This window comes from Mauremys mutica, chromosome 3 (assembly GCF_020497125.1).
Source record: "Mauremys mutica isolate MM-2020 ecotype Southern chromosome 3, ASM2049712v1, whole genome shotgun sequence".
NCBI lineage: Eukaryota > Metazoa > Chordata > Testudines > Geoemydidae > Mauremys > Mauremys mutica.
In genome coordinates, this window is record NC_059074.1 from 140,533,827 (window position 1) to 140,554,597 (window position 20,771).

Here is a 20,771-nt window from a genome sequence, read left to right on the forward strand (position 1 = left end):
GATATTTTTGGAGGATTTCTTTTAACTCAGTTACAAACCTTAGTGAAGGAAACAAGTTACCACAGCACCAGTAGCAGAGAGAGAAATCTCTGCTTCTAGGCAGAGCATAGCTGTCTGGCTTTCTCTCTCTTATACCTTCCTAAAGCTACCTTGGATGTGATTGTTCATTTCACGTGTGGAGGAAAACTGTACTGTCTGGTGGGGGAAAATGCTGATACTCTGGATGTTGGTGTGTCTATGAAAACAAGGGGTGTAAGTGAAAGAGAGAGAAGATCATGAGGAAAAAGATGTTTTGAAGAAAAAAAATCCAAAACATTTGCCTGAAAATTGATGGTGCTTCTGGGCTCTGTATTTTCTCTGGAGGGAAAGGTTGAATTTGGTGCAGCGCTTACAATCTATCTATCCAGCTGGTGAACCTTATTGGATTGAAAATTCTCAATTTTGGATGTAACGGGAAATTTTTTGGACATTCTCCTGTTTTATAAAAATCATCATGAATTCAGTGGCTGGAAATAAAGAGAGAATTGCAGTCACAACCAGAAGCAGGAAATATGGGGTAAGTTATCCATACATGAAATGCAGGGAATCTTTTAAATCCATCTGCGCTAAGGATTTTAATTCCTCTTCCTTCCCAAGGACCCATGCTATAGCTTTCCCTGTAAACTGACCTGTAACAAATGGTACCAACATGTGAACCTTATTAAGCTGCATGTTCCCATTCAGAGCTTCACCTGGCTGAGTATATTACTTGGTGTATCCAACCAGCTCTCAACTGCATGAAGTGCATTGGGTTCCTTTCCCCCTGCGACCGCTGTAGACTTTCGCCCTCCTCACCCTCCCTGCGGAACTTTGTTTTTATTTCCAGCCCCGGGTGGCCTTTCAATGCGCGATCCGAGCTGACCTGGCTTTGCGCGGCCCCACACCGGTCGGGATCGATTCTCTGTCGATCACACGTGCAGCCTGTATTGACACCCCCCGCCCGGGAAGGAGTCCCCGAGCGACCGCAGGGCGTGGGGCTGGAGACAGCCGCGGGGTGGGGGATCGGAAGCGGGGCCGGTACCGCTTCGCCCCCTCCCGCGCCCAGGTGGCCGCCCGGAGACAATGCCGGGCGCGGGAGGCCGGGCGCTTCGCAGCTGGGGTCGGTCGAGCAGCCGCAATTACCGACGGCAGCGGGGCGGCCCCGCGAGGTCTGCCCGCCGCCCGCGCCTCACTCGCTGCCTCCCCCTCTGCTCCTCCTCCAGGTGACCGAGCCCTGCTCCCCCACCAAGCCCGCGGCCCCCTTCTCGCCCGAGAGCTGGTACCGGAAAGCGTACGAGGAATCCCGGGCTGGGAGCCGCCCAGCCCCCGAGGGAGCCGGCTCCGTCCTGGGCTCGTCCGGCACCCCGTCCCCCGGATCGGGCACCTCCTCGCCGGGCTCCTTCAGCGGCTCGCCGGGTCCTGCCTCCCCGGGCATCGGCAGCAGCTCGCCGGGCTCGCTGGGGGGCTCCCCGGGCTTCGGCACGGGCTCGCCGGGCTCTGGCAGCGGGGGCGGCTCCTCCCCGGGCTCTGGCAGCGGGGGCGGCTCCTCGCCGGGCTCCGGCAGCGGGGTCTGGTGCGAGAACTGCAACGCCCGCCTGGTGGAGCTGAAGAGACAGGCCTTGAAACTGCTCATCCCCGGGCCCTTCAGCAGCAAGGTGAGCGGGGCCGGGCGGGCGGGCGGGCCGCGTGGGCTGGGTTCCCGCCGCGGGGGGGGGGGGGGAGTGTGTGAGTGCAAAGACTCCCTGGGGCAGGCGGGGGCATTCACGGGCTCATGCTCCCACCCCCATTCACAAAGCCGGCGGGGCTCCACTGGCGCCCGCAGACTCACAGCCAGGATTGATGAAGGTCGGGGTCACCCCTAATTTGGGGGGAGGGCTTTTAAATACCCTGTTTTTATTCCCCGTTTCCTAGCTCTTCTTTCCCTCCAGCCTCACCCACCCCCCCCCGCTTTGTCCCTGTTGGACTCTCTCCTCTGCCCTTGCACATGTGAAAGGCTTCTGGACGTTTTGAGTCACTCCCTCAAGCCGTTCTTTGCCTTCTCCTTTCATTCCACTGCTGGTATTTTTGTACTCCGATTCCCCACATACCTATTGTATTGTTTGGTAACAGAGGATGGGCTACGGTGCAAATGTCTGAGCATCTGTGGTCCCTCTCCCACTTCATACAGCTTCTCTCCTCCCCTCTAGGGGCCAGACTTTCCAACAAGCACCCAGATCTCTCTAGGTACTTACTTGGCACTTAATGCTAGTATCTTGAGTACCTTTTAGTGATCAGTACAGTTATTCTCATAGCATCCCTGGGAGTTAGGGAACTACCATTAGCTCCATTTTACAGATGGGTAACTGAGGAGAAGAAAGTGAAGTACCTAAACCCGCACAGGCAGTCTGTCAGAGCAAGCAATTGCACCCAGGTCCCCAGCTACAACATTAACCATAAGGGCAATGATCTCTCTTAAAGAGATGAGGGATCTAGCCATTGGTGTCATATTGGGAGCTGCTGGGTGCAGAACATTTTTGAAAATCTGGTTCTTATTTAAGTGCCTAAAACAGAGTTGGTTTTTTTGGCTCTGATTGTGGGTGGTCAGCATTGGAAAATGTGGCCCTACTAAAGCCATCCTCTGTAGTCAGTAGTTTCCCCCCTTGTATTGCAGATGAAGATTAAGGTGAACAGCCCTGAAAGAGTGATCAGCAGCTCCTGTGCTGATTGAGTGCCAACAGAATTGTAAGCACTGGACTCCTCCATAGCAACCCTGCAAGTGCTGTATTGTGGATAGATCTAGAGCTCCCAGAATGTAACACAATGCAATTGTGTTTGCACTGTTGGGCCCAAGTACTATCAAATGATAATATTTACTCTTCCACTTCAAAGAGTTTTCATTAGTGGTTACAATAAATAAGTACCAGGAAAAGAGCTGATTGCTGTGGAAGGGTCTTTAGTACTGTTGTTGTATTTACCATTATTTATTTATTTATGTGCCTAGTGTTGTGAAAGGGAATCCGTGTGATTCCCAAACAACAGAATAAGGGCTAGTAGTAACCTCATCTCAATAGCTGGTTTGTTTAAGCTGAATTATTCACAAACTGGGAAAAAATGTATGTTGAAAGGGTTAAATTGACGTAAATATTCATAACTGTTGCTGAATCCTGAGGAAGCTGTGCTTGGAATTAATTTATTTTAAAAATTCAAGTTACATTATATGCAACAGCTATGACTTGCCAGCTTTGGAATTACTGCCCGTGTGATTGTCATAATGTGAGCTTTGAGATAAGAGGGGGAATCATATTTTACAGTAATGGTTGGATAAATCATAAACTGTAGGGTTTTCTGCCCATCATAAAATGTCAGGCATTAAATGATAGATCTCATTGTATGAGGTAAAAACTCTTCCACACTCTTGTATGGTTCTGTATTATAACACTCTAAAAGCTGCAGTCATTACTTTCATTCCCAACTGCATTAAATCCCTTGGAATCACTTACCTTAGCATTGTCCACTCAAAATAAATAAATAAATAAAAATCCAGCTGCCGTGATGGCATTAGAGGCCTGATCCTGCAAGCCTTATGCACTTGCGTAATTCTTCCTCCCTCTCCTCCTTAATGTCCCTTCTGTCTTCCCCTTCCATTTAGCATGCCCCCCGTTCACAAATAAACAAATTATAGAATTAACATACCATTTACAAACTATCACTCTGCTTGTATGTGTGCATGGATATCCCTTTCTCCTATCTTTTGTCTACCTCATCTATGTAAGCAGGGACTGTCTACTCTGTTTGTAGCTGCCTAGGACATTGGGGCCCCATTCTTGGTTAATCTCTAGGCATTACCATAATAAACATAACATGAGTGGTTCCATTGACTTTATTAGGGTTATTTTGTAAAGATTACTCATGTAAGACTTTCAGGATCAGGCCCATAAATGGATCTAGTGTATTACTGTTCTTAGAGTTCTGAAAATTGCTGAACACCCTCTGCTCCCACTGAAACAATTCTGCTCCCATTGATTTCAATGGGCGTTTGACAATTTAATTCAGTGGGAGCAGGTCAAATGGATGGTTCTCAGTATCCCTCAGGAGCAACTTGCTGAGCAACTTGCTCAGCACCTTGCAGGATACATGGTGTCCACCATACGGTTAATTACTAACATCCATTTGTAACTATGAAATATTGGGAGGATCATCAAATAGGGGATCTAAAAAGCATCAGTCATCTTGTATGAATCTAACTGACTTACAAGTTTTTTTTGTTTTGCTGCTCCTGCTGAAAGTAGCCTGGAATTTCATAAGTGTTATATCTATAGTCAGCAAAACATATTTTTCATTTTGCATTTATATTGTATTTAAAATGCATATAACTTTGGGTCATTGATATTGTTGTAGTGAATATAATAATCCATTAGCAGCTTTATTTTGGCATATACACAATAGAGATTAATAGAATCTACAATGATTTATCTGAACCTGTACCTACATAAATTCTTTCATACTGAGTAATCATATAATTTAAAATGTTTGCATATATCTATCTAGCCCAATACCACACTTAATTGCTGTGTAAGCAGATTGAGTATGAAGCTATGCAGTGAAGCATTACATTGGTACAGAAAAAGCAATGCTTAATGTGGAACAAGGCTGTCTCTGACTAGCTCATTGTTAGCACTGAGGTGTGGAGCTTTAACTTTAACTAGAAACATTCATTCTAAATATGTCAACAGGATGGAAATTTAAGGTTTTTGTTGTTTGGCAGAAAGATTAGTTCTAATTACAGAAGTTCTACCTTAGTTTAACCATTTAAATGCTGCACTCCTGGCATCTGGAACAGGCATCATAAAGCTCAAATCCCTTTTCCCACAGTGATACAGATATAAACTATGTACACAAACTAGCTATCTGCATTCAAGGGGTTAAGTACTATGAGAATGAGATGAGTTACTGTAACTGTACCCTGAAACACATATGTGTTGAATCTGATTAACCCAACTGATCTTAGAAGGTTGTAATTAATTATACACTGTGCTGTATATTAAAAGGAATTCAGTATATTTTAGAGGCAATTTTAATGAAGTATGCCATTTGAACAGCAATAGGGACTGTCTCAGAAATGAATAAGGCTATTGGTAGGTTTTTATTCCTTAATCCTTTTCTCTTTTAAAAGAGTTCATTAAGCTTTTTTCTGAACCTGGCCCATTTGGAATATGTCTTCAGAAGGGCATCAGACTCAACTTTGTCTATACACATGTATGATGTGATATCTTTACATTTACTATAGACTTGAGATTAAATCTTGTCTGCATGTAAGTCAATGGCAAAATTCCCATTGACTTCAATGATGCTAAACACAGACATTATGTATTTAAAAAATAACTGGGTTAACTAAAGATTCTGCTCTGTGTGTGTATAAATAACATGAATATTTAGCTCAAGAGTACAGTCTCAGGCTTTCCAACGTTATCTTGTTCTGGAGTTCAACAAAATCCAAAATTTGGCCTTTACCAGAAGAGGTAATTTAAATGTATCCCATTTGGAAATAATTTCCGTGCTTATACTTATCTACCTGACACATATTAACTAAACATTAGAGATGGCCGAAACAGAGGTTAGTTTTGTAAAACACCATCTGTTAAGTGGTTTGTATCCTGGTCCATTTAGCTGAATGGCCCACAGTTCCTGGGTGGTGGATAAATAGATCTGGTTTAGGCCTATGACTAACCATGAAAAGTCCTGTGGATTATGGGCGAAAAAAATTACATCTTGTATTTTTCTGAAACTTTTGCTCATTTGTGCTCATGTATTGTTGATTTAGCCTTTTCCCATTTCAGAAGTGTTCAGTAGTCAAAGGCTTAACTAATAATATTAATAATGAAAAAAGCTGTGCAGTTGATATAATGGAAAAATAGGTTCCTGATAGCTTGTAGCTACTTTAGAAACCTTCCCAGTAGAGACAGGACAGTAATGAACCCTTCCTCGAAGCTTAGTAAGTGGCAGAATAATGGAATTTCATTTCTGTCTAGACCTTTAATTTGTGAACAAGCACGGCCAGCCAGTACAGTGACTTAATTCACTGTGCAAAAATATCAGGCACCTAATCATTTCATCCCAACTCATTGTAATGCAGATAGGATTATTGCATTAGAAATCTGATTTTTAAATGGCCTGGGGCAGTAATTTGTCAGCATTTGGAGGGATTAACTCCATTAAAGTTTAGACAACAACAGCTATTCTTTTGTATTGCATCACAGGTCACAATACCAAACATTTAGTATAAATCATCTGCAACACATTTTGCAATTGCATGTCTCCTGGCAAATAGGGATGTCCCCACATTCTTCCTCCTTTGCCCTGGAATTACAGCTGCTTAGAATGGTTCAAATTAGATATGTATATTGGAGAAAGCAGACCTAGGAATATATCTTCACCAATGAAAAATGCATGCAAACTTTCCATTGAAAGCAGCCGGAGGTCACCTGAGCTACAGTTCGCTCTGAGACTCCTGCATGTGAGATAATGTTGATATGATTATTTTGCCCAAACTTGCATATGGCAACTTTGCTTTGGGGAAAGGTGAAAATAGTGTATGTTAAGAAGATCCCTTCTTATGAAGTTGTCAAGGTTCTTAGCTATGCAGTCACCTCTATGGGATCACAGAAGCTTACTATTATTGACTGAAATGGAAATTAGGACCAGGCCCATCTCGATATTCAATTGGTTGGAGATTATTTCCCTTTCTGAACAGAAAATGCTCCCAGAGGGCCATGGCCCGACCTCTGAGGGGGTGGGGGGTGGGGGAAATTGCATACGATGAAAATTTCAGTCAGTTTCTGTGAGTGAGGAGGGGCAGTAACATTTTGACCAAACTCTGCCCTTCCACAAACTGTGAAATGGGTTTGCCAACCCATTATTCAGAAACAGGTGAATGCTTAGTGTATAGCTAGCCCCTTATGTAAGGTGACTTTTGAGTATTTTGGTCAATTCAAGGTGTCTTCTACAAGCCACAGAGAATACACTAGGGTCTCAAGTAGTTTCTTAACTAAACGCATTGGATTATCTTCCTAAAAGGGAATATAAACATTTGTAGCAATTTTTTGTGTGTGCTACAAGAACAGAGTCCCAGTGTATAATTTTGGGAAGAATGTTCCATAATAAATTCCCTTGACAGTACTAGTGAAAATATCACATACTACAAATATGGGCCATCAGTATGTAATGGGATGCTTGCTTATGTCAGCAGATTATTAGAAAGATCACAGTATCTGTGAATTTAGAGCTGAAAGAGGTTTGCACAGCTTTAGCCACATCAGCAATGGGCCCTTTAAGATCAGAAATTGAGATGCTTCCAAGCACTGAATTGTACAGCCCATCTCTGCACTATACCTGACTTTCATGCTTTGCATTGTTATGTAATAGGGGTTGCAGCTTTTTGTGGCCATGGTACATATGTCTGAACTGTGAGGCATGTCACACATGATTTTGATTGGTATGTCACACTGCTAGTTTATAACATGTCACAATGGAGGTGTCATGCCACAGCATAAAAAACATGTGCATGGTATTCCTCACACTTCACTAACATATATGTTAGATGCTATCAAGAACTGCAAGTCCACTTCATGTTTTGGATAGGCAGTTTCCAGTCCATATTTGTTGAGGTCTCCATTCAGGGAAGAATCCCTGTTCAGGAAAGCAGTTTAGTGCGTAAAGTTAAGCAAATGCTTAAGACCTTTACACTACAATATGTCCCCGATTTAGGAAAGCAACAATCCAATAAACCAAAAAGGTGCCATTTTGCTTTTCCAAGAAGTGTGAAGTTCTATAAGATGATGCTAAATTATCACATTTCTATTTTTTTTCCATGCACAGAGGTGCTTATTTTTCTTTTGAAATTTTAGAGTGCTCACCTGAAAGAAACATGCAATTTTCTTTTACACAGCATGAATAATATTGGAGCTAGATTGAGTCACAGAGGAACACACTAATAGTTAGTTATGTCTCTGTTCAGTAGTTTATGGGACCAAATCCTCCAAGGCCATATGTGCCAAACTTTGATCACAATTTCTCCCATGAAACCTCATTGATTTTAAGTGGTGTTACAAAAACATAACTGAGCATAATTTGACTAATATTGCTGATTGTTGTTGGGATCTTTCATTTAACTGACAAGTGAAAGAAAGACCAGTAACCAGACAACTCCACAGCGACTGTCCATCTGCAGCTGCTGTAGAGTACAAGTTATTCCAGATAAAACTGGCATTCATTTATGCTCAATATTTTTCCTTCAGATCTATCTCTTTGATTGTATAATGCAGCTTAGTATTATCTATGCTTTCAGTCTACCTCTTTTGTTGGGCTGTGAGGTAGCATCTATCCACACAAGGCCCGAGGAAGTAAAAAAAAGGGCTGATTAACCTTGTGACAGGTTGCACCTGGAGAAGAATCAGGGCTGATAAGGCCTAATGGCTGATGAAGCCCAGCTGTGGGAGGAGCTGGACTAAGCATAAAGAGAGGAAGTTGGTGGTAAGAGGGTGCTGTAGGAAGAACTCTGCATTCACATTCTTGAAGTGGGAGTTGGCAAGAGACAAAGAGGAGTCCAAGGAGGGAATAAACCCTGGGAATACAGACTGTAGCAGGAACTGAGGGGGAGAGGGAGCAAAGGGAGTGCGGTAGCCACAGAGAGCAGAAGAAGCTCCAGGGGTGGGCCAGCAGATAAGGGAAAGTAGGAAAGAGCCCAGGGAAACAGCCCAGGGTCTGAGACTGTTTGCTAGACATAGTCCCTGGACTGGAACCTGGAGCAGTGGGAGGGTACAAGTTCCCCTACCAGCCACTGGAGAAGTGGCACAGTCTGAGCAGTGGAGCTGAAAACTGCCTGAAACAGTTTGTCCAGAGGGACTTTGACACCCTGAAAGGGGAAAATTATAGTGACCTTACCAGAAGGCCAAGCCATGAAGAGGGACCTCCTTGGGTTAGGAAGAATGAGCAGTTGAGTCCAGAGAGAGAAAGACCATCCCACCACAGGGTGAGCGACCGAAGGAGGGGACATCAGATGAGCCACAAAGAGGTATCCCATTGGTGAATAGCAAACTATCTGATGGGGCTTCTCCAAGTAGGACTCTATCATATCAACAGAGCAAAAAACCGAATGTAGAGGCTGCTAACAGATCCTTAAACAAATATTACTGAATTTTGAAAATTCCGAGTGTGAGCTTCTTGGTATAATATGCCAAATATTGCTAGGAACTTATGTCACCACTGAAGTACTGTGGAAAAAATACTTCTTAGCATATGTGCAACGTGCCTCAGGTGGCATGTGACCAGGATTCATCATCAAATTTGGTCTGCTAGTTGGATCATTAGGTTCCCCAGGCCAGGTACTGATGGGGAGTGCGACATGAATGCTGATCCAGGTCCTCTGAAAAAATACTGGTCCAAATGTATACCTTGTTAATGCTATTGAAATCAATGGACTTGTGCCAGGGTGGAATTCTCACACCACTGAAATAAATAGGAGCTTGACCATTGACTTCAAAAACAAAGAACTAACCAACTAACCCCCTCCAAAAGATAGCAGTTTCAAACATAGCCAAAGCATATCCAGCAGTCCAGCCGCCTGGTTTTGACTTTCCATACCATCTGTAGGCAAAGCTAAATTGCTTCAGAAGTAAAATAGTCAGATGTGTGCAAATGCCTAGAAGTGGGGCCTTTGTGACTCTCCCCTTCTTGCTGTGTCCAGTTAGGAGAGGAAGATCATATGCATGGGGCTGCTGTGCTCCCTCATGGAGTTGCACGGTGCCATTCCCTCAGCTATTGGATGGCTAAAACATTTAGACTAACATGCTTGACTTGAACATCTATGTAAATGCAATTGCAATTTAAAAAAAGCCAAATTTCACCTATTGTATCCCTTGACAAAAGGGATAGCTAAATGTGTCTAAGGCGTAACTAATTTAGAACTTTGGTACTAGTTTTATTTAACTACTTGACTCAATAGAATTTTGAGGCAAACACTGCTATCAATAATATAAAGTTATTGGACAGTAAATCCAAGACTTAATTTGTTTTTCTGATTTCCCCCACCCCTATTTTGTCCTGGATTCATACTTCAATTCATGTTTTATAAAGATCACAAAATGTGGAAAGTATTATGTTAAAAAGCCATTTACCACCGGAGCAATGGTATATTTAACTTTTGTTTAGTTTGGTCTCTTAAAATTGTATCACTTTATAGTGGGTTGCTAAAATTTGTTGATTAGTTCAAACTGTGGTTCAAATGAACAGCTGTTGGCAGTTCTAATATCTTCCCCCAATTAATATTTCTATCTTAATTATCTATGACAGTCATAGAAGTATAGGGCTGGAAGGGTCCTTGAGGTCATAGCCTCCTGTGCTGAGGTAGGACCAAGTATACCTAGACAGGTGTTTGCCTAACGTGTTCTTAAAAACCTCCCTTGGAAGCCTATTTCAGTGCTGGACTATCTTTATAAGGATTTCCTAATATCTAACTTAAATCTCCCTCACTGCAGACTGAACCAGTTACTACTCATCCTCCCTCGATCATCTTTTCTCAAGACTAAACGTGCCTAGTTTTTTAATCTTTCCTTATAGTTCAGGTTTCCTAAACCTTAATCATATTTATACCTCTGTTCAGGACTCTTTTTTTTAATTTGGTCACATCTTTCCTAAAAGTGGCACCCAGAATTAGGCACAGTACTCCAGCTGAGGCCTCACCAGTGCTAAGAAGAACAGCATATGAAACTTGCATATGACACTCCTGTTACTACATTCTGGAATGATATTAGCCCTTTTGCAACTGCATTTCATTGTTGACTCTTATATAATTTGTGATCCACTATAGCCCCCAATTCCTCTTTAGCCTAGCTAGCATTATATATTTGTGTATTTGATTTTTTTTTCCTTCCTAGGTATAATACTTTGCAGCTGTGTCTATTGAATTTCATCTTGTTGTCAGACCAATTTCTCCAGGTTGTCAAGGTTGTTTTGAATTTTAATCCTGTCTTCCGAAGTGCTAGTAGTCCCTCCCAACTTGGTGTCCTTGCAAATTATTTGTCATTAATGAAAATATTGTACAGTACTAGACCAAGGAGAGACCCCTGTGGGGAACCCTCTAGATACATCCACCCAGTTTGACCGAATCATCTTTAACTACTTTTTGTGTACTATTTCTCAGCTAGTTATGCACCCACCTTATAGTAATTCCATCTAGTTTGCTTATGAGAATGTCATGTACAACTATCAAAACCTTCCTAAAACCAAAATATATCACATCTTCTGCTTCCCCCTTATTCATTAGGCCAGTAACCCTGCCCAAGAAGGAAATTAGGTTCGTTTGGTGTGATTTGTACTTATTATCCTATTATCTCTAGATGCTTAAAATTGATGGTTTAATAACTTGTTCCAGTATCTTTCCAGGTGTCATAGTTAGCTGACTGGTCTATAACTTTCCGGCTCCTCTCTATTCCCATTTTTAAAGATAGGTACTATGTTTGTCATTCTCAAATTCCCTTGGACCTTGCCCCTCCAGAAGTTCTTAAAAATAATTGCTAACAGTTCCAAGATTGTTTCAGATAGTTCCTTAAGTATCCTAGTATTAACCTGCTGATATGAATACATCTAAATAGTCTTTAAGCTGTTCTTTCCCTTTTTTGGCTTGTGTTCCTTCCCTTTTGTAGTCAATATTGGTAGTGGTAAATATCTGGTAACAACTGATCATTTTAGTGAATACTGAAGCAATGTAGCCATTAAGCACCTGAGCCATAAGGATGTAATCCATTATTAGTTCTCCTTCCCCAATCATTAGTGGGCATACTTTCCTTTGTCTTTCTCTTGCTCCTACTGTATTTGTACAAGCTGTTCTTATTGCCTTTTTATGTCCCCTTGCTAATAGGTGTAACTCATTTTGTGCCTTAACCTTATTGATTTTTGTCCCTATGTGCTTGTGCTATTCTTTTGTACCCATCCTTAGTAATTTATCTATTTCAACTTTTTGTAGTTTTCCTTTTTGATTTTCAGGTCATTAAAAGAGCTCTTGCTGGAGCCAAAATGGCCTCTTACTGTAGAAAAGGGTACTCTCACAATAGTAGTATACTTCTGGGAAAAAAACACACCATGATTTCAATCCTAAAAGGGCCCTGCATCATTTTTTCCCTGCTGAGTGAGGCGGAATGCAACAGTAATTTTACTAACTAAAAACTTAGTTATGACACAAAGGTAGAATTATATTCTTGATTCTTGTGCAAACCTTTCATTGTTTATCAGTGGGAGTTCTGCTGAAGAGTTAGGAGGCTGTTCCTAACTCTGTAGACTTAGCCCATGGTTGAAACGTAAGTTATCCCTCTCCGCAGAACAAGGATGACTCCTCTGGAATCACTTAAATGACTATTTTGTTTTGGGTAAGACTTTTGTATTGCCTGTTTGAGGTTGTGTTGGCTTCCTTTATAATTAAACATTGAGCTGAATCCCATTCACCTTACTTCCATTGAAGTCAGAAGGAATTGGCTAGCAGTAAATAAAGCCTGTGCTGTGTCTATTTGGTTGTTTAAGTTCTGTAAGTCCAAGGGTCTGTCCTTCAAAAAGATTCCACCAAACTCCGTTAATTCAACGATTAACTGCAAGCATGAAAACATGGCTGTGGGAAGTGTCACGCTGGCAGTAGCAGACTGTGGTCACAGAGATCACAAATACTAGGGTTTGAGGTGCACAGGAGTCCAAGAAGGGGTGCTTCCCGGTTCTGGGCAGCACAGAAGTAAGGGTAGCAGTGCTGCAACCCCCCCCCCCCTACAATAACCTTGCGACCCTCCCCCAACCTCTTTTTTTGGGCCAGGACCCCTACAATTACAACACTGTAAAATTTCAGATTTAAATAGCTGAAATAATGAAATCTACAATTTTTAAAATCCCATAACTGTGAAATTGACCAAAATGGACCATGAATTTGGTAGGGCCCTAATCATGAGTATTCATGCCTGGATATATTTTTCACATGGGTATTCATAACACTTTCTTACTCCATGAATATTCATGGGGGTCAAAATTCCACCTGCATGAATGAGTAAAGCAAATAAAAGGGGCTATGACTTCCCTCATAGCAAATTTGTGCTTGTATTAACAAATGTCTGCAATTCTTGGGGCAAGGGGGTTGTCCAGCTCTCTTCAAGGCCATTCATAGCTTGTGGCACAGCTCCACAAAGATACTTAGACACCTACATTCCAGTTTTACGTTCCACTGTGAGCCACAAAATCCCAGCCTGGCTGCTGCCTATCCGCTGTAGATGACTGAACTATTCAACACCTACATTCTTGCAGTAAAAGTTTCCTACGTACCCAAGTTTCTCCTTCTAGGTACATGCACTGCTGCCTTACTCTAAGTATCTGCACAGCCACCTCACACCTAACCCCTAGTGCGATCAGTGAACTGGGGGAAGACCGGCAGAGGAGCATCTACCTCACCCATGGGGCCTTATCTAGTAGGTGTGCTCAAGGCTGCCTACTAGATTTGGTTCCATTTAAAAGCTGGCCAGAGGAGGTGGTGGTGATGCTGCTGTGCCCTCCCGCCCTATATATTTTATCCCAGTGGTTAGAGCACTTGGCTGGGATGTGGGAGACCTGGATTCAATTCATCCCTCTGCTTGATGGGGAGAAAGAGGTGGAAGACCCCTATGCAGATCCTAAATCTCTAACCACTGAGCTATGGGATTGTCAGATGTGTGGCTTGCAGTCTCTTCTGTTGAAGTTGTTCCACTGTGAGTAAATATATTTAAGTCACGGGGTCAGACAAAGAGACTGAGAGTAGCTCTGTAGCGTGATGGTAAGGGAACCCACCTAGATGCCTTGGGGACCTTGGGTCCAGTCTCCCTGCTACAATTACTTTTTCTTTATCCAAAGTGTAACAGCTTCAGTAGGAGAGATTGAGGAGGAAGCCCTCCTACCCCTGGTCCCCATCAGAATATCCCATAACTCCATGGTTAGCACACTCTCCTGAGAGGTAGGAGACTGCTGTTCAAATCCCTTCTCCTTGAATGACAGAGTGGGGAATAGAACCTGGATTGCCCACATCCTGGGTGAGTGCTCTAACCACGGCGCTAAAAATTATAATGGGTCCCGTGGTGGTGGCCCTATCACCACCTCTTCTGGCCGTTTTGTGCAGAGTGAGGCAGGTGCCTAACTGCATCTCACAAGAAATAACTTGGGTGCCTAGGCCACCTGACTACAGAAGAGAAGTTTCTGTTTGTGGATTGCTAGCAGAGATGGTGCCTGCCTCTGTGAGAGCTGCAGGACTTAGGACACACCCCTCTTGTTGGAATCTCCCATTGTTTAGTTTAGGCAGCTCTCTGCTTAGCATTTTGTGGATCACATTCTTAGGAGCCTGTCTCCCACCATTCATTGTATAGGGAGCCTAGGTGCCTAACTCAGGTTTTGTGGATTGCATTATTGCTCCTGAGATTTTCTAGACACCTAAGTCTCTTTTAAAAAGAACAGGAGTACTTGTGGCGCCTTTAGGGTATGTCTACACTACAAAATTAGGTCGAATTTATAGAAGTCGTTTTTTCAGAAATTGTTTTTATACAGTCGGTTTTGCGTGTCCCCACAAAAAATGCTCTAAGTGCATTAAGTCGGTGGACTGCGTCCGCAGTACCAAGGCTAGCGTAGACTTCCGGAGCGTTTTTTGTGTTCCTCCTTGATGCAAAGCCACCCCCTTTGTGGACTGTAATTCTCTGTAAGCCATGTCGTCAGTCGCCCCTCCCTCCATCGGAGCAGACAATCGTTTCACGCCTTTTTTCAGTCCAGACACCATAGCACTGGGATCATGGAGCCCGCTCAGATCACTGCGGCAATTATGAGTACTGTAAACACCATGCACATTATCCTGGAGTATATGCAGAACCAGAACCTGCCAAAGCAAAATCAGGCGAGGAGGTGACAGCAGCGCGGTGACGAGAGTGATGAGGACATAGACATGGACATAGACTTCTCGCAAAGTACAGGCCCCAGCAACGTGCACATCATGAGGTTAATGGGGCAGGTTCATGCTGTGGAATGCTGCTTCTGGGCCCAGGAAAGAAGCACAGACTGGTGGGACAGCATAGTGTTGCAGGTCTGGGACGATTCCCAGTGGCTGTGAAATTTTGCATGCGTAAGGGCACTTTCATGGAACTTTGACTTGCTTTCCCCTGCCCTGAAGTGCCAGAATACCAGGATGAGAACAGCCCTCACAGCAGAGAAGCAAGTGGCGATAGCCCTGTGGAAACTTGCAATGCCAGACAGCTACTGGTCAGTCGGGCATCAATTTGGAGTGGGCAAATCTACTGTGGGGGCTGCTGTGATCCAGGTAGCCAAGGCAATCAAAGAGCTGCTGATACGAAGGGTAGTGACTGTCTGGGAAATGTGCAGGTCATAGTGGATGGTTTTGCTGCAATGGGATTCCCTAACTGTGGTGGGACGATAGACGGAACCCATATCCCTATCTTGGCACCGGAGCACCAAGCCAGCGAGTACATAAACTGAAAGGGATACTTTTCAATGGTGCTGCAAGCACTGGTGGATCACAAGGGATGTTTCACCAACATCAATGTGGGATGGCCAGGAAAGTACATGACACTCGCGTCTTCAGGAACTCTGGTCTGTTTCAAAAGCTGCAAGAAGGGACTTTCTTCCCAGACCAGAAAATAACCGTTGGGGATGTTGAAATGCCTATAGTTATCCTTGGGGACCCAGCCTACCCCTTGATGCCATGGCTCATGAAGCCATACACAGGCAGCCAGGACAGTAGTCAGGAGCTGTTGAACTATAGGCTGAGCAAGTGCAGAATGGTGGTAGAATGTGCATTTGGACATTTAAAAGTGCACTGACGTAGTTTACTGACTCGGATAGACCTCAGCGAAACCAATATTCCCATTGTTATTACTGCTTGCTGTGTGCTCCACAATCTCTGTGAGAGTAAGGGGGAGACGTTTATGGCGGGGTGGGAGGTTGAGGCAAATCGCCTGGCCGCTGATTACGCGCAGCCAGACACCAGGGCAGTTAGAAGAGTACAGGAGGATGTGGTGCGCATCAGAGAAGCATTGAAAACCAGTTTCATGACTGGCCAGGCTACGGTGTGAAAGTTCTGTTTGTTTCTCCTTGATGAACGCCGCCCCACCCCGGTTCACTCTACTTCCCTGTAAGCTAGCCACCTTCCCCTCCCTCCTTCGATCACCGCTTGCAGAGGCAATAAAGTCATTGTTGCTTCACATTCATGCATTCTTTATTAATTCATCACATAAATAGGGGGAAAACTGCCAAGGTAGCCCGGGAGGGGTGGGGGAGGAGGGAAGCACCGGGTAGGGTGGGGTGGTGGATGAGGGGAGGAGGGAAGGACAAGGACACACTGCACTTTAAAACTTAAAAACTTATTGAAGGCCAGCCTTCTGTTGCTTGGGCAATCCTCTGGGGTGGAGTGGCAGGGTGGCCAGCGGCCCCCCACCGCGTTCTTGGGCATCTGGGTGAGGAGGCAGTGGAACTTGGGAAGGAGAGCTGTTGGTTACACAGGGGCTGTAGCGGTGGTCTGTGCTCCCGCTGCCTTTCCTGCAGCTCAACCATACTCTGGAGCATATGAGTTTGATCTTCCAGCAGCCTGAGCATCAACTCTTGCCTTCTGTCAGCAAGCTGATGCCACCTATCATCTCCAGCCCGCCACCTCTCCTCATGTTCATATTGTGCTTTCCTGCACTCTGACATTGTCTGCCTCCATGCATTCTGCTGTGCTCTGTCAGTGTGGGAGGACAGCAGGAGCTCAGAAAACATTTCATCCCGAGTGCGTTTTTTCGCCTTCTAATCTTCACTAGCCTCTGTGAAGGAGAAACATTTGTAGCTGGTGAAGGAAAAGGGAGAGTGGTAGTTAAAAAGACACATTTTAGAGAAAAATGGTTACACTCTTTCACATTAAACCTTGCTATTCACATTACACAGCACATGTGCTTTCATTACAAGGGCGCATTTTGCCTCTTGTATTGAGGGCCTGCCGGTTTGGTGTGAGAGATGACTCACGCTTCACCCCTGCCCCCACCCCATGGCTAACAGCGGGGAACATTTCTGTTCAGCCACAGCAAAACAGCTGAGCGGGAACGGGCACCTCTGAATGTCCCCGTAATAAAAACACCCTATTTCAACCAGGTGACCATGAATGATATCACTCTCCTGAGGATAACACAGCAAGATAAAGAACAGATGTTGTTTGAATGCCAGCAAACACCGGGACCATACACTGCCATGCTTTGTTATGCAATGATTCCCGACTACGTACTACTGGCCTGTCTAATACTTATGGAGATGTCCCTGAAGGATTTCTACTCCATCCCCATACACGTTAACAGACTTTTCCAGTAGCTGTGCTGGCTGCGAATGCCAGGGCAAATTGATCATTAAACACGCTTGCTTTTAAACCATGTGTAATATTTACAAAGGTACACTCACCAGAGGTCCCTTCTCCGCCTTCAGGGTCCGGGAGCCTGCCTTGGGTGGGTTCGGGGGTTACTGGCTCCAGGTCCAGGGTGAAAATCATATCTTGGCTGTTGGGGAAACTGGTTTCTCTGCTTCCTTGCTGTGAGCTACCTTCAATCTCTTCATCATCATCTTCCTCATCCCCAAAACCCACTTCCATGTTGCATGATTCTCCATTGACGGAATCAAAGCATAGGGTTGGGGTAGTGGTGGCAGCACCCCCTAGCATGGCATGCAGCTCATCATAAAAGCGGCATGTTTGGGGCTCTGATCTGGAGTGGCCGTTTGCCTCTCTGGTTTTGTGGTAGGGTTGCCTTAGCTCCTTAATTTTCACGTGGCACTGCTGTGCATCCCTGTTATAGCCTCTGTCCTTCATGCCCTTTGAGACTTTCTAATATTTTGGCATTTCGTTTCCTGGAATGGAGTTCAGCTGGCACGGATTCATCTCCCCATAAGGCGAGCAGATCCCATACCTCCCTTTAGGTCCATGCTGGAGCTCTTTTGCAATCCTGGGACTCTATCATGGTCACCTCTTCTGATGAGATCTGCACTCACCTGCACCTTGCCACGTTGGCCAAACAGGAAATGAGATTAAAAGTTCGCGGGCCTTTTCCTGGCTACCTGGCCAGTGCATCTGAGTTGAGAGCGCTGTCCAGAGTGGTCACAAGGGAGAACTCTAGAATAGTTCCCGGAGGCCAGTACCGTCGAATTGCATCCACACTACCCCAAATTCAACCCGGCAGGCTAATTTCAGCGCTAATCCCCTCGTTGGAGGTGGAGTAAATAAATCAATTAAAAGAGCCCTTTAAGTCAGAAAAAAGGGCTTCGTTTTGTGGACAGGTCCAGCCTTAAATCGAGGTAATGCTGCTAAATTCGACCTAAAATTGTAGTGTAGACCAGGCCTTAGAGACTAACACATTTATCTGAGCATAAGCTTTCGTGGGCTACAGCCCACTTCATCGGATGCATAGATTGGAACATACAGCAAGAAGATATTTATACATACAGAGAACGTGAAAAGGTGGAAGTAGCCATACCAACTGTAAGAGGCCAATCAATTGAGATGAGCTATCATCAGCAGGAGAAAACAAACTTTTGAAGTGATAATTGAGATGACCCATAGAAGGTGTGAGGACACGTAACATGGGGAAATAGACTCAATTAGTGTAATGGCCCAACCATTCCCAGTCTCTGAATCTATTTTCCCTATGTTAAGTAAGCCCACGAAAGCTTATGCTCAAATAAATTTGTTAGTCTCTAAGGTGCCACAAGTACTCCTGTTCTTTTTGCGGATACAGACTAACACGGCTGCTACTCTGAAACCTAAGTCTCTTTGTGAATCTAGGCCTATTTGCCTATGCTGAGGAATCAAATGTTGGTTTTTATCACCAGTCCAAAGTAAACAAGGACCATATTTCATGAAGGAAAATGTATGAACAAAATCCTCCAGATTGTGTGATTTATTGTATCTTTTTGCTTGAAAATTCCTATTCATCTTATTTTGGCAAGGATTTGGTCTAATGTTCTGTGGGAAGTGTAAGGAAGAGTGAAATGGGGATGATGGTGGTTTTGGTATATTATGTGTTGGAGAGGTGTAGATGGGCAAAATTCTGTTCAGATTCACTTAAATCCTGTAAAACTCTATCAGAACCAAATGAACTTCAAAGGGATCTGAGTCAGGGCAGAATTTGGCCCTGGTTTGTTTGTCTCTCAGTCTATAGTAATGGAATTTATACCAAAGAGTACTTGTTCTTCCATCTAACAACCAGTTCCCCAGTCTAGGTCTCAACATATGATGAAATGATTTCACGATACTTATTTCAAATGGATATTTTCATTTTTTCTATGCCTCTTAGCTAAATGAACCTCTGACTTGCTAAGTGCCAAATGCTGAAAGAATTACTCATTTACTCCATTCACTTGATAGACTTCTGCAAAAATCCTAGTAGGCATTAAGGCACCAGAGCAATCTTAACTGTAAACAGGCGCCGAACAGTAAGAATAGAAGCCATTACTCTTCATATCTCTATTAGTTTCTCTGTTCATTTAACAGTGCCAGCAGAAAGTAACATTAATGTCCTATTCAGCAGTCAAATGCAGCAAATTGAAAGTTGACTTGTGTGTTTTCCCCTTTCCTAATGGGTATCATTAAAAGTTAACAAGTCATCTAAATCATGTTAGTATTCCCAGGGTCAATATTGCGGGAATTGCTGGCAGCATTCCCATAGGAAGAGTTAGCACTCTGAGATTGTGTGGCTGGCGTTTGTGTCTCGGGGGAAGTGCTGAGGCTGCCTAAACGTTGTCCGTATATATCCTTTTATAAGCAACAAAAAAAGGTGTTGGATGGGGGCATTTCTAATATATAGCATGTACTCCTTCCCCTTCTTTTTCTCCCTACTGTTCTTGTAGCTCTAGTGTAAATATTTCTAATGGAAATTCTTCACAATAGGCATGTATCTTACTGCATGGAAACCCTGCTGGGAAAATGTACAAGTGACGAACATGTTAGTTGGTATGAGTTTCAAATTTAAGAGATTGTTAGACCATAGATAGCTTTTATTGGGGTCAAGGTGGCTAATAAACTGGAAGATGCAATGAAAAAGGGCATTCAGCAGAAGAGGATACCTAGCTGTCTCAGCAGGCTGAAAGTCGTGGAATTACTGGCCACCTGCAAGGCTGTTAGTGATGGTTTTATAAGTATTTTTGTAGTGAGAGTGGTAAATGAAATACAAAGGTGAACTTTAATATGCCTAACATCATCATCTGCTTCCTTTGCTAAAAGTCCACTAATGATGAAAAGTCACACAGATTTTTGTGGGGTGGGGTGGGAAAAGTTGGCATTGAGGTCATTTAAGAAAATGAAGGCACTAAAGTTCAGGAATTGGGTTATTGGAGATTCTTGCTGCCTCCTTCGTTTTTACATAGTAAATATGAAAAATAGGGTTCTGGGATTCTTGAAGAGATGTTTTTTGTAAATCTTTCTCATGCGGTGTTGCTGCAAAGAGGTTGGTTGGCCTCTTATGATTCAGTGGGGTTTTCTGATCACCAGTTCTGATTTAGGTAGCTTTCTGAATCTACTACTTCCCCTTTATATTTTAAAACTTGGGAATATGATTTTGGCAAAATGCTAAACTAATAAGTGGTTGCAATTATATAACCTTTTGCTTTTATGTTCATTCAGAGAAAGTGAATGCAACGAAAAGATTGAGGAGGAGATCTTCAAAGGCACAAATGAAGGTTAGGCACCCAACTCCTGTTGAGTTTCAGTG

At 43.7% G+C, this 20,771-nt stretch overlaps 1 protein-coding gene across 6 annotated transcripts in view; it reads left to right on the forward strand.

Moving 5' to 3' along the window:
• Positions 1–375: 375 nt before the first annotated feature.
• The window catches only part of KIF26B (kinesin family member 26B), a 417,971-nt gene continuing 397,575 nt past the window's right edge, over positions 376–20,771 (forward strand). For 5 of the 6 annotated variants that reach the window (XM_045010455.1, XM_045010458.1, XM_045010460.1 and 2 more), the window contains exon 1: positions 750–1,673. In XM_045010455.1, coding sequence (XP_044866390.1) covers positions 777–1,673 — 897 coding nt within the window. In that variant the 5' untranslated portion in view covers positions 750–776. Of the gene's footprint in view, positions 557–749; positions 1,674–20,771 lie in introns of those variants that run through there. The other variant, XM_045010461.1, reaches the window with a different exon arrangement.